Source organism: Micropterus salmoides, unplaced genomic scaffold (genome assembly GCF_014851395.1).
Source record: "Micropterus salmoides isolate LMB-PRFRI ecotype aquatic unplaced genomic scaffold, ASM1485139v1 Ms_hic_scaffold_21, whole genome shotgun sequence".
NCBI lineage: Eukaryota > Metazoa > Chordata > Actinopteri > Centrarchiformes > Centrarchidae > Micropterus > Micropterus salmoides.
In genome coordinates this window covers 21,531,274-21,542,466 of record NW_024041262.1, presented here as the reverse complement: position 1 = coordinate 21,542,466, position 11,193 = coordinate 21,531,274, and the positions used below count along the sequence as shown (strand labels likewise).

The 11,193-nt window shown below is 38.9% G+C and overlaps 1 protein-coding gene and 1 non-coding gene across 3 annotated transcripts; one reads left to right on the top strand and one right to left on the bottom strand.

Moving 5' to 3' along the window:
* Nucleotides 1-395: 395 nt before the first annotated feature.
* On the bottom strand, nt 396-467 carry trnac-gca. The gene has a single exon. It is a non-coding gene; the product is annotated as a tRNA-Cys (tRNA).
* An 870-nt stretch (nt 468-1,337) lies between these two features.
* LOC119916223 (LIM and SH3 domain protein 1-like) lies at nt 1,338-11,139 on the top strand. 2 transcript variants are annotated; one of them, XM_038736156.1, is made up of 8 exons: nt 1,339-1,545; nt 2,980-3,074; nt 3,946-4,030; nt 6,269-6,376; nt 7,719-7,826; nt 9,506-9,575; nt 9,666-9,751; nt 10,603-11,139. In XM_038736156.1, exons 1-8 carry the CDS (start codon nt 1,477-1,479, stop codon nt 10,774-10,776), a joined length of 795 nt encoding a protein of 264 aa, XP_038592084.1. In that variant the 5' UTR covers nt 1,339-1,476; the 3' UTR covers nt 10,777-11,139. The 2 variants fall into 2 exon arrangements, with proteins under 2 accessions (XP_038592085.1, XP_038592084.1); XM_038736157.1 differs by lacking the exon at nt 6,269-6,376 and having other exon boundaries at nt 1,338-1,545.
* Nucleotides 11,140-11,193: the final 54 nt, after the last annotated feature.

Genomic DNA, 11,193 nt, shown 5'->3' with positions numbered 1-11,193 from the left:
CACACTAACTTACAAAGAGTCCGGTTATTTTAGCAAATGACGAACAAACAAGTGAGTATGTCAACATTATGACTTACAGTTCGGCGGGCGCACACTAAAGCGTAACGTTAAATAACGTTATATTTAGTGACGCCTGTATGATGACTGAAAAAACTTCCGAACAACCAGTTAACGTTACGTTACAGGTGGTGGAGCATACTAAGTTACTAGTAACGTTATGTAACGTTATGGCTTCCACCGTTGCACAAGCAAGTTATAGTTGGGGCTTGTGCGAAACGTTAGGCGTTAACCGGTAAACTCACCGTAACGGTAACCGTTGGCTTCCCATCTCTCGCAACCTGGTCGTAACGTTAAATATAAATACAACGTCAAACGTTGAAACGACTATGAAAAAGAGGGGGCACCCGGATTTGAACCGGGGACCTCTTGATCTGCAGTCAAATGCTCTACCACTGAGCTATACCCCCGATGTAGAACACATTATGGCGTTATCTGTATTTATATAGAGACAGCGTATCCTGATTTAATTTAAGTGGTATATTTTCCCTTTTTTTGTATGTGTCACCGCGCTACATCGTGTGTTAGCACCTATGATTAGCACGGTAAATCACCATTATACCATAACGCATTAGCATTTAGCTCACATTCACAGTGAAAATAGGCAGTTGTAATGTCTTCGTTCTCCGGCAGAGGGTGCCAAAGAGATTGATACTGGTGACTCTCCTGTGGCCATCAGTGTTTTATCTTTTGTCATCAAGGCGTATAATTGTGTTTTCTCTCTTTGTGTACATTGTCGCCTTCATTATTTCTAAACTTGTTAATATTTTAGATGAGTTACAGAAAAATAGTAAAACTCATAGGGGGATACTCAAAGTGATTATCTTAACTTCGTCTTTGATTTTTGTTGAAAATATCCTTTTTCTTGTTTCCCCTCTACACTATTATTGTTTTAAAGACATTTATATGTCTATCACTCGTCCTTACTGTATTATAGTGTAACTGCAGCTGGTTACTTTCCTGCTCCTTTTAAGGTTATTACAGATTTGACGCTGCCTTCAGGTACTCCACAGAAACCCGTAATTCCCATCTAAAGCGGGAACACAACTCAGTAGCTTGTTGATTTTGTGATTTTACACGCTTTCTTTTTTTAGATAGATATAATCAATAGTTTTGATATTTAGACAACCTGCACGTTATTTCGACAGCTGTCTGGTTACTTATTACCCACACAGAGCATGTAAAACTTCCGTTATCCGACGGTAAATATGCACCATGAATGCTTGGTGCTTCACGCTTGACTCCTCCTCGCCGTGAGGTCGAGACCGTATATTAAGTGAAATGCCTGCAGACGAAGAAGAGGACGACGGTGTGATTCACAGCTGCTCATCACAGCCTGTAGTTTACTTCTGAACACTTTTTTTTTTTACCGGAGCAGTGAGAGGGTTTTTTTGCGGTGTGAGGAATCCCGGTGCCATCATGAATCCGCCCTGTGGAAGATGCAATAAACCAGTTTACCCCACAGAAAAAATAAATTGCCTTGATAAGGTAAGGTGATACAAGTCTAACCCCATTCACTAACCAAATATAAATCCCAAATTTCAATAATATCTGTAGAGATTTAGTCTATAATATTTCTGTCTGTATAATACGTTTCATATAGGCCTATTTGTAGTAAGCACATCCCTGTAATGATTCTTCTTTTGCCTGATTGTCTTTTGACTACTATTTGTGTCCTGTATTGCAGATTCATAAAGAGTGAGCCTATTCCTTAAAGAAAAAGAAAAATGCATTGCTTTAAGGTTGTAAAATGCTTTCAAAAGTTTGCTACAAAGATGGTCAGAGAGGCAGAAGTCTGTTTACTTTAATACTTTCACCAACTGTTTTGCAAGACTAGTTGTTAACTTACAATATCCATTTTTAACTAAAAAAAATTTACTTTTGTGCACTTAATGCCTAAGTATCTTCTCTGTGATGCTTTACCACTATATGAAATTTTCTGGCTCATTATGTGAATGACTTTATCCTTCCTTTGTGTGCACACATGCACAATAACATACAATACATATACACATATACTGTACACATAACAGACACACACTAGGGGAGTGATGATGAGAAAAACCACATCCGGTAGATAAATATTGGCTATAAACCTCTAAATGTTAAAAAAAGGACAGAGCACACTGTGTGTTTATGTGTTGGTATCAACTTGTTGAGATGTTCTCTGATAATGTGCCTATAACCAGATAAAAACAGATTACTGATCTCTGATTACTGCAGCCTAGGTTCATTTAACCAATTTTATGACACAATCAAAGCTAAATAATGTGATTAACAGTGGCAAGCTGGATTGTTTTGCCAGTGTTATGACTTTCTTTTCATATGGTGCATACACTCCACAAAGGTCACAGAGTAAGGCCATGTGAGAAAGTTTTCTTTTCTATGCACTGTCAGGTGCACAGGTAACAGAGAGGAGTAAACACTGCACAAGCTTGGGGGTAAACAGCAAAACACTTTTAAAGTATTGAATTGGCATTAAGGCAATCTGGAATTGGGGAAGATGTTTCCACACATCTTTTTGGACATTAACCCAATCAAATAAATCATGTATATGAACAGGTTACTGAGGGAGTTGGCAGTACTACAAACCATACCTTAATCCTTACTTTATTCAGGTGATGACAGTACACATGCACTCAATTCTCATATAGCAATTTTTCACTGTAACCATCTCTTGTTGGCACTTGCTCACTGTAGAGAAACAGCTGTGTCTCATGTAGAGCAGTAAAGGAATTTTCCCACTCAAGTTACATTGAAGTCCTTCTTTTTGTTTTTTTAGCTGATGTCAAGTTAAATCAGCAAGACTGAATAAATATTTGGCACAACGTAACGCAGGCCACTAGGAAGTTTTTCTTTCAGTGGATAGAATTCAATATTTTACACATTATCTCTGACTTTTTGCTCTCTTCCTCTCCCTAGTATTGGCACAAAGGTTGTTTCAGCTGTGAGGTATGCAAGATGGCCCTGAGCATGACGACCTACAAAGGCTTTGAGAAGAAACCTTACTGCAGTATGTGAGTGTTTACACCACATGGATCATCCTGATGGTTAAAATGAACAGATCAGACAGCCTGTAAATTAACAGGACAACTATATACTGTGTGGAAGCACTTATGAATTATCTTGTGACCACACCGTTACAGTGTGCAGTATTATATGTCTACATAATGTCTTTAAATTGTACTTTTTCCTGGGAAAGTATAAGTTATTGTAATCTTATAACTGCCAGAAGCAGGTTTTGTTCATTTCATCACAAACAAAACCCGTCATGACACAAGCAGATGTTTATTTCTGTAGCAATTGATACACACAGATGGGCAGTGGAAGCTGCAGTGTGTGTGGAGGTGAAGTGTGAACTGACCGATAGAATCATGTGATCCCAAACAAATCGTCAGTGTAACCTGAGATGAGAGTTTGTGCCATTCCAGAAAATACTTCAGCCCTGGCTGTTTGCACATTTGTGCATTTCATGACCACACAGCAGGGCTACCTCTTCTGACTTTTACTCTCAGTTATTTGTGGATAAAGAAAATCTTCATATATATATACATTTTGTGTCTCTAGATTTTATTTCTCCAGTAGTAACAAATTGGCTAATATTCTGTAATATATTATTTAGTTATTACAGATTTTGCTGCCTTTAGGAAATGCAACCGAATACTTATATATAGTTATATAGTTGTTGATATATATGAGAATGTGAAAAATATCAGATAAAATCTAAATTAGATCAACGTAAAACTTTTGACAGAACAAAAGTGACATTTTCTGTCACCTAGAATAATATAGGACACCGTTTTAGTGAGTTTTAACCTAGGAGTAAAGTTAACCTCTAACATTGATCTGGTTACAAGTGATTTCTGTTATTCTTCTCTTTTCTTTCAGGCATTACCCCAAAACCTCCTTCACTATAGTGACTGACACCCCTGAAAATCTGCGTCTCAAACAACAGAGCATGCTCAATAGTCAGGTCAGACACTCACAGACCAGACCTGTCACTCACCTCTGTCTCTGCTATCCTTGTCATTCTCTGTTTTCTGTCACTTGCAAAGATACTCGTCCTAATCTCGTTGCGTCATCGTGGCTCGGTGTATCTTTCCCTCTCTAGCTGTCACCTTCACTTAGCTCTCTATCTGTCTCACAGCAGGAGACACGTACGCACCTCACAAGACAATTGGATTCCTTCGATTTAATCAAATGAACCCTTTGACCAAATACTAAAGCGAGAGCATGCTAGTTTGATTTAGATGTAAAGTTTTGAGACTGAACTCAAACCAAATCTGAGCTTTATAAAGTGTAAATGTTTCTCCTAAGAGATCAGAAATTGGACAGTAGTTTAAAAAACACTTAAATCTCTCTTCCTATTCGATCTCTCATGTGGCACCGGCTCAACTCAGCCTCCCTGGCTGACCCCTCTAATCTAATCACACTGTTCAAGCCAGCCATTTAAACCAGTCAAAGGCATAAGTCCTCCAAGTCACGCAAAATTAAAGATTGCTTTACAGTTTGAATTTTTTTTAGATATTGCCTTGTTCCTCAAAATGCTTTTCTTCGCCTGTAAATTGTAGAAAAGTTTTAAAATAGAAACATTTCCTAAAACTCAAATCACCACTTGGTTTTTTTAATGCTGCTTTTTTTGTTAAACTTTAAATCACCTGCCAACAAACTGTAAAACTGAATCTTTTATCTGCTGTTGTACTCTGTAGGCTACCTGTTGCTCAAACAAAGCTAATCAACTCTGGGCTCTAGCTACGAGATTCTTGACGGACCTCTGCAACCTGCAAGGCCAGGATCACATGACTAATGGGGGTAGCCTAGCTAGCATTATCTCTAATGAGCTGATCTGCTGGCATGTTTACTGCGGCCTGACCACCGTTTGTTGCCTTTTTTAGTGCAATATCATTGATCTGTGTTGGCTAACTACAAGTTTGTAATCAACTTTTATCAAAGTGCACTCACTAAAGTTCTTGCTTTTGCCACTGAAAAGCTCAGATTGTTATTATAAATGTCTGACAACATTATGGAAAGGATCCCTACAGAGATAGACCTTTTCCAAGAAGAAGAACCTTTTTGTTTGCTATAGCTCTCTCGTCAAAGCGACCCTGGATGTTCTGTGACGGGCGCAATTACTTGCAAGGACTGCGTCGGAGCCCTGTTTTGCTGCTGGCGACTGCAGTGCGCTCACTCAATACTGGTCACATAGAGACACAAACATGGGGAAATAAGGTCCAGGTTGAAAAATACTAAATTTTGTCTTGTGACACTTCCCTTGGAGGTTATAGCAGTCAGTCATATCTCTTGGAAAGGAGTTCCCAAAATGTTGAAATATACCTTAAAAATAATCCTCCACATTTGAGAAGGAATCTGAATAGAGGTGAATGGATTTTGTTTGTGGTCTTGAAAAAGTACATTTTAATAATTCAGTAACAAATTTTATTTAAACTACTTTCTCTGGAAAAATGGTCCCTATGAAAACTGTTGACAATGGGTTCCAGTGAGTGGACCAGTGTTACATTCATGCTAAATTCATTATACTCTTTAGCTGACTCCAAATCTCTTTACTAGACTCCAGATGTCTGAAACAAGCACCTGATGTTACCACAAAGACTAAGCGAGAGCGGTTCCATTTTTGGTTAAAACCATTTTAAACTATAATGTAACATAACTATGTTGTAATGCTTCATGATTGTTATAACATCATGATCAAATTTACACCAAAAGCTGTTTCCTACTCTCTCTCTCTCTCTCGGTCTCTCTCTGTCCTCTCCTCTTGTCTCATCCAACCAACCCATTTCATTGTTTATAACCATAAAAGTCCCGGCAGTCAAGCTCTCTTACAGAGCCAGCATTTTTTTCATAGCAAGAACATGACTCACTTGAGTGTGTGTGTATGTGTGTGTGTGTGAGCGCAGTGTGTGGGGATCTCAGATTTACTGTCAACTAAACATTTCGGCTTTGTTTAATGTTGCAAGTGTTTCCCCTGAGCCTAAACCAGCAAGGTAATTTAACATTTATGTTTATGTGTATTTGTGGATCACGTTTAGTAAATGTGTGCGTGCAACCTCATAAAATCTAACTTTATAATCTCTTTGTTGTCATTTTGAAGAAAACAACCCTCTTTGTGCCGAGAAGTTAACCTCAGGGATCTTTTTTTACCCTTCTGTCTTTCAAAGAGTTTCTTAAATCCTGATGAATTACAAATTTGCAGGCGCTCTATAAGGAGGACTTTGAAAAGAACAAGGGGAAAGGTTTCAGCGTGGTGGCCGACACTCCGGAGATGCAGAGAGTGAAGAAGACACAAGACCAGATCAGTCATGTATGTCCGGTTCGCCTCGAAAACCGCAGAGCATCGAATAATCTAATAACACTAAATCTTCAGTTCTTCGTTTCGTCTCTACAGTCATAACAGCTCGTCGAGTTACCTTTTTCTTCATTTCTAGAGACAAGTTTTATGATGTGACTTCTTTCCAACTTCTAACTGTGTATGTGTCTGTGTCTGCACATCTGCATGCACTTTTATAAAAATCTCTTCCTTAACATATAAACGTTCTTGTTAAATCAGCCCTAAGTGGTTTTGATCCAAGGCTGCATTCAGGTTATGTTGAACTTGTGTTGCAGACTGACTCAAGACTAAAACATCACAACAGCCTGTCAGTGCAGTTGTTTCCATTTTGCATAACAAGACTTACAAATAAGTAAAGGAAAGTTTTGCCTCCAAATTGTGTTTGCTCTTGCAAAATACTGGATGTTTTTACCACTGCAGGGCTCTAAAAAATATTAAAATGAAAAATGGCTGTTCATAGACATGTACCCTATAACCAGCAGGTTGCAATTAGACATAACTTGAAATTGAGGGGTCACGAGCAAAAATGGAGACCACTGTCATAATGGAAATAACATACAGGACATGACTTCTTTTTACCGCAAGATGTCATTCAACTGATACAATACACCATATACACAGATTGTAACTCCATGTTTTCAGCTGAAGTGAATGATAAAACTGTGCATGAATTCAAAATATAATAAATCTACTGAACTGTTTCACTCAACTTGTGTAATTTATCATACTTGTCTTGAAGGAATTGTTCGACATTATGGGAAATACGCTTATTTTTTACTGAAAGTTAGATGAGGATATTGGTACCACTCTCAAGTCTGTCCAATATGCTAGAACCGAACCAGCAGCCAGTTAGCTTAGTTTAACATAAAGACTCATCTATTTAATCCATACAAAAACAGAAGTGTAGAACTTAAAAGTTGCGATGTTATCCAGGTCATGTGTCAGACTATTTCTTGGATGGGCCCACTGGCTTCCTGGAGCCTTGGCTGGTTGCCTGGCTAACTCACAGTGACAACAATACTCCAGGAAGTTTTTGAATTAAACAAACAAGATTTTGTTAGAGAAACAAGATTGTGTTAATTTGTGAGTTTTAGTGGTTCTCTTAGGCAGATTTTATTACCTTTGGACAGAGCCAGGCTAGCTGCTTACTCCTGTTTTCCAGATTCTATGCCAAGCTAAGCTGCTGGTTGTAGCTTCATATTTAGCGCACAAACATGAGAGAATTATTAATCTTCTCATCTAACTCTCAGAAAAGGAGCCCAAAATATCGAACTACTTTTTGTTTTTTGACATTTCATTTAACTGTAAATTTCAGGCTCTTTACAAGGAGGACTTTGAAAAGAACAAAGGAAAAGGTTTCAGCGTGGTGGTCGACACTCCAGAGATGCAGAGAGTGAAGAAGACACAAGACCAGATCAGTAACGTAAGTGCAGTCCCCCTGAGAAACATTATTTAATGCTGAGAGTTTTGGGGTTTTACGTGCCCACGTTTAGAGATTTTGCTGAGATTTTCTAGAAACAGTGCCCTAATTTGGGGATTTTGCCAAGCAATTGACATTTGTGTTCATGTCAACTGCTTTCTGTTTGGAAGTTTCTGTTATTTTAGCCTAGCCAACCACTAGCGAGTGTCGTATCCATCCCACTGACGTCATATTCAATCCACTGAGAAGCTGCGGTAGTGGTTGCTAGTTAACATTTTTCAAGATTATTAAGAAATAAGCCAATTTAAGAGTCGTTATTTCTGCAAACTTCCATAAGACTTGTCGCCTTTTTTGTGGCAAGGTATTCTTAATAAGCTCTATATGTAGGTGAAATGTAGACATTGATTCAGAGGTCTGAAACCAGGTTAATTAATCTACAGAACACAAAAGAAATGAGTAGAAAGTAGTTCCAGTGAAAACTGTTGACAGCATGTTCTGTGGATGATCTGCCATAATTGGCACATTGTGTATGAAATGACACACTACAAACAAAATTTCATTAACTTAATTTCACATTGACTTCTGCTCAGAGAAGGAACTAATCCTTAATCTAACTGGACAGTTAAACATCTGGTAGATATCTCACTGTTTTTTCCACTTTAACTGTTCGAAAAAATAATGGAGCGCACAGTGTTTGTTTCCGTGCAGGACAAAAATACAAGCACGACATTGCCAGATGCAAGCAGTAAGTCGAGCCATTTCCCTAAAACACAACAGGAAAGCATCACGGTCCAATAAGCCCTTTCAGAGAAGGATGGTAGTGGACTGGTTCAAAGCCGAGGGAAGAAACTGCTCCACACAGCAGTGAAGGATGTCAGTGCGATCCTGCAGAGACACACAGGCACATTTCAGACATTTCTCTGCGTCCACTGAGGAGCTGCCCTATATGGTCAAAGTCTCTCAGCTGTGGACACAAAGTGAACGTCCGCCCTCTGCTGCGTGCACACACACACACATGCATACAACACTGAAACACACACATGCATGCATACAACACTGAAACACACACACACAAACTTTCTCTTCTGTCTCTCATGAGAGCACTAGTTGCAGAAAGGAATGACGGGTGATAAGCTGCATGTCAAAAGGGCAAAAACCTAGTAACTTCTTTTTCCACTGGCTGCTTTCATTCTTTCATTTTGCCTTTTTTTAGTCCCTCACTCTCCTCCAGTCTTTTTCCCATCATGTCCTCCCTCTTTTTGCTCCTCCTGAGGGCTGTTGAGGTCACAGGGGGCTGATCCTTCTTTTCCTTATTCAACATCCAGTTTCCTCTTCCAGCCTTATTTATAAAGAGGGCTTTACAATCCAAACAGCATAGCTGACATGTATGTACATTTTTACTGGTACATTTCATCTTAGTGTTATTGTAAGATGAGGAAATAAAACCTGAAAACTTAAAATAGACAGGTAGCTCTTTGCTTGAAGTCTTTGACTGTTTGACGGTTGGATTCTGTAATAAAAAACTGTTGCCTTTGTGGCAGAGATAAAACTCTCCATCCTCCCTCAGCCCTCCTAAAGATTGTGAGTTATATACCACAGATCTATGACACGTGTTGTCAAATCTGAGTGTAGCATCCTAATGTGGTTTTAACATGTGTACGTTTTGCTGCCTGTGTGTGCAGATAAAGTACCATGAAGAATTTGAGAAGAGCAGGATTCGAAGTGACGCACCTCCTCCTGAAAATAGACAAGGTAAGGCACATACTGAGACAGACTCATCTAAATAACCATGTTTGACTGTATATATATATGTATATTAACTGTGTGTGTGTGTGTGTGTAGACTATGAAGAGCAACCCAACCCTGAGAGATTCAGTCAGCCGGTCGGACAAATGCGTCCTGCTGCTGTAGCACCACCTAGTGGAGTGGTAAGGCTAATACATACAATACAATATACGGCCAAAATTACATGGACACCTGAACATTACACCCTACGATATTAGAACATTAATCTGCTTATATTAACTGCTTCTTCTGGGTTGACTTTCCACAAGATTATGTAACCTTAGTGAGGGGATTTGCTCCCATTTAGCGATTCACTGAGCGATAAGGTCTGGCTGACTAGACCTTCAGCATTTGAAATCATCCCTAAGGTGTTGGATGGGGTTGAGGTCAGGGCTCTGTGCAGGTCAGTAAACTTCTTCTACACAAAAAGCTGTTGCCACACAGTTGGAAGCACAACGTGGTCTATATTCATTGAGTGCTGTAGCACTAACATTTGTGGTAACTGGAACTAATCTAGCCAAAGGTCAACAAGTGTGTCCACATACATTTAGCCATATAGTGTAGTTAGTATGTATGTGTATGTGATGCTAGGCTATTTTTGTCTTTTTATTGTAATATACATTTTCAATTTTGTTTGTATTGTTGTTTTAGTTTGTGAAGTTTTATAATAGTTTAGTTTTAGCAGATTAGTTTAGTTTCAGTTGATACAGAAGTCTTGTTCTCTAATAATAACAAAGTGTGTGTTCCTGTGCATCTGTGTGAATGTATATTTTTATGTGGTTTGAGTGTCCGCCAACTGTCAGTGTAGCTGCTGCGTGAATTTTATCGTTTGTACAGTATATTTGTATGTGTGTATGTCTTACTCCGTAGGGAAATTAAATGCAAATTAATCTGTTTGGACTTTGTATACTATCTTTATGTTATATGCCAGTGCATCTGTGTGTGAGCACCTCTGTTATTCATTTCCTTTTGTGTGTTTGATTTAACTCCACAGAAACGTTACCAGGCCATGTACAGCTATATGGCTGCAGAAGCAGATGAAGTTTCTCTCCAGGAAGGCGATTTGATCTTAGATGTGGAGCCAATAGACGAGGGCTGGATGTTCGGATGCAACCAGCGCACAGGGCAGCGGGGCATGCTGCCCGCTAACTACATCCGGCCTGTGTGAAACAAAACGGGCGAGGCAGTCCACCTCCAGCATGAACTGCCCTGTGAATCTCCGGTCACCAACAACAATCAGGCTTCCCAAATCACCTTTTGCAAATGAAGAAAAAAAAAAAAAAAAAAAAATACTATTTTTAATAAATTCCCAGACTGGTCATGCTTTCCCTTTGTCAGAAATATACTCCTCAAATCTAAGTTACGACAACCGTTCTTGAAAAATGAGATTAGTCCGAGTGAAATTTCACATAGGAAACATCAATGATACTAAAAGTTGAAGTGAAATGGTATTCTGTCTGTAACAGAAACCCACAAGAGGAAGTAAGTGAGGAAAGCAGAAGGAATAAAATAAAGTATTTTACATGCATCATTTTTCCTCTTTGTATGGTGATTTGTGGAATATACAGCATGTCATATTGTTCAT

Bases quoted from the DNA above. Each gene is read 5' to 3' on its own strand.
- LOC119916223 (XM_038736156.1), top strand. From the start codon at position 1,477: ATGAATCCGCCCTGTGGAAGATGCAATAAACCAGTTTACCCCACAGAA. The intron at 3,075-3,945 runs GTGAGTGTTTAC...CTTTTCTTTCAG, and splicing joins AAGAAACCTTACTGCAGTAT to GCATTACCCCAAAACCTCCT. The intron at 7,827-9,505 runs GTAAGTGCAGTC...CTGTGTGTGCAG, and splicing joins CACAAGACCAGATCAGTAAC to ATAAAGTACCATGAAGAATT.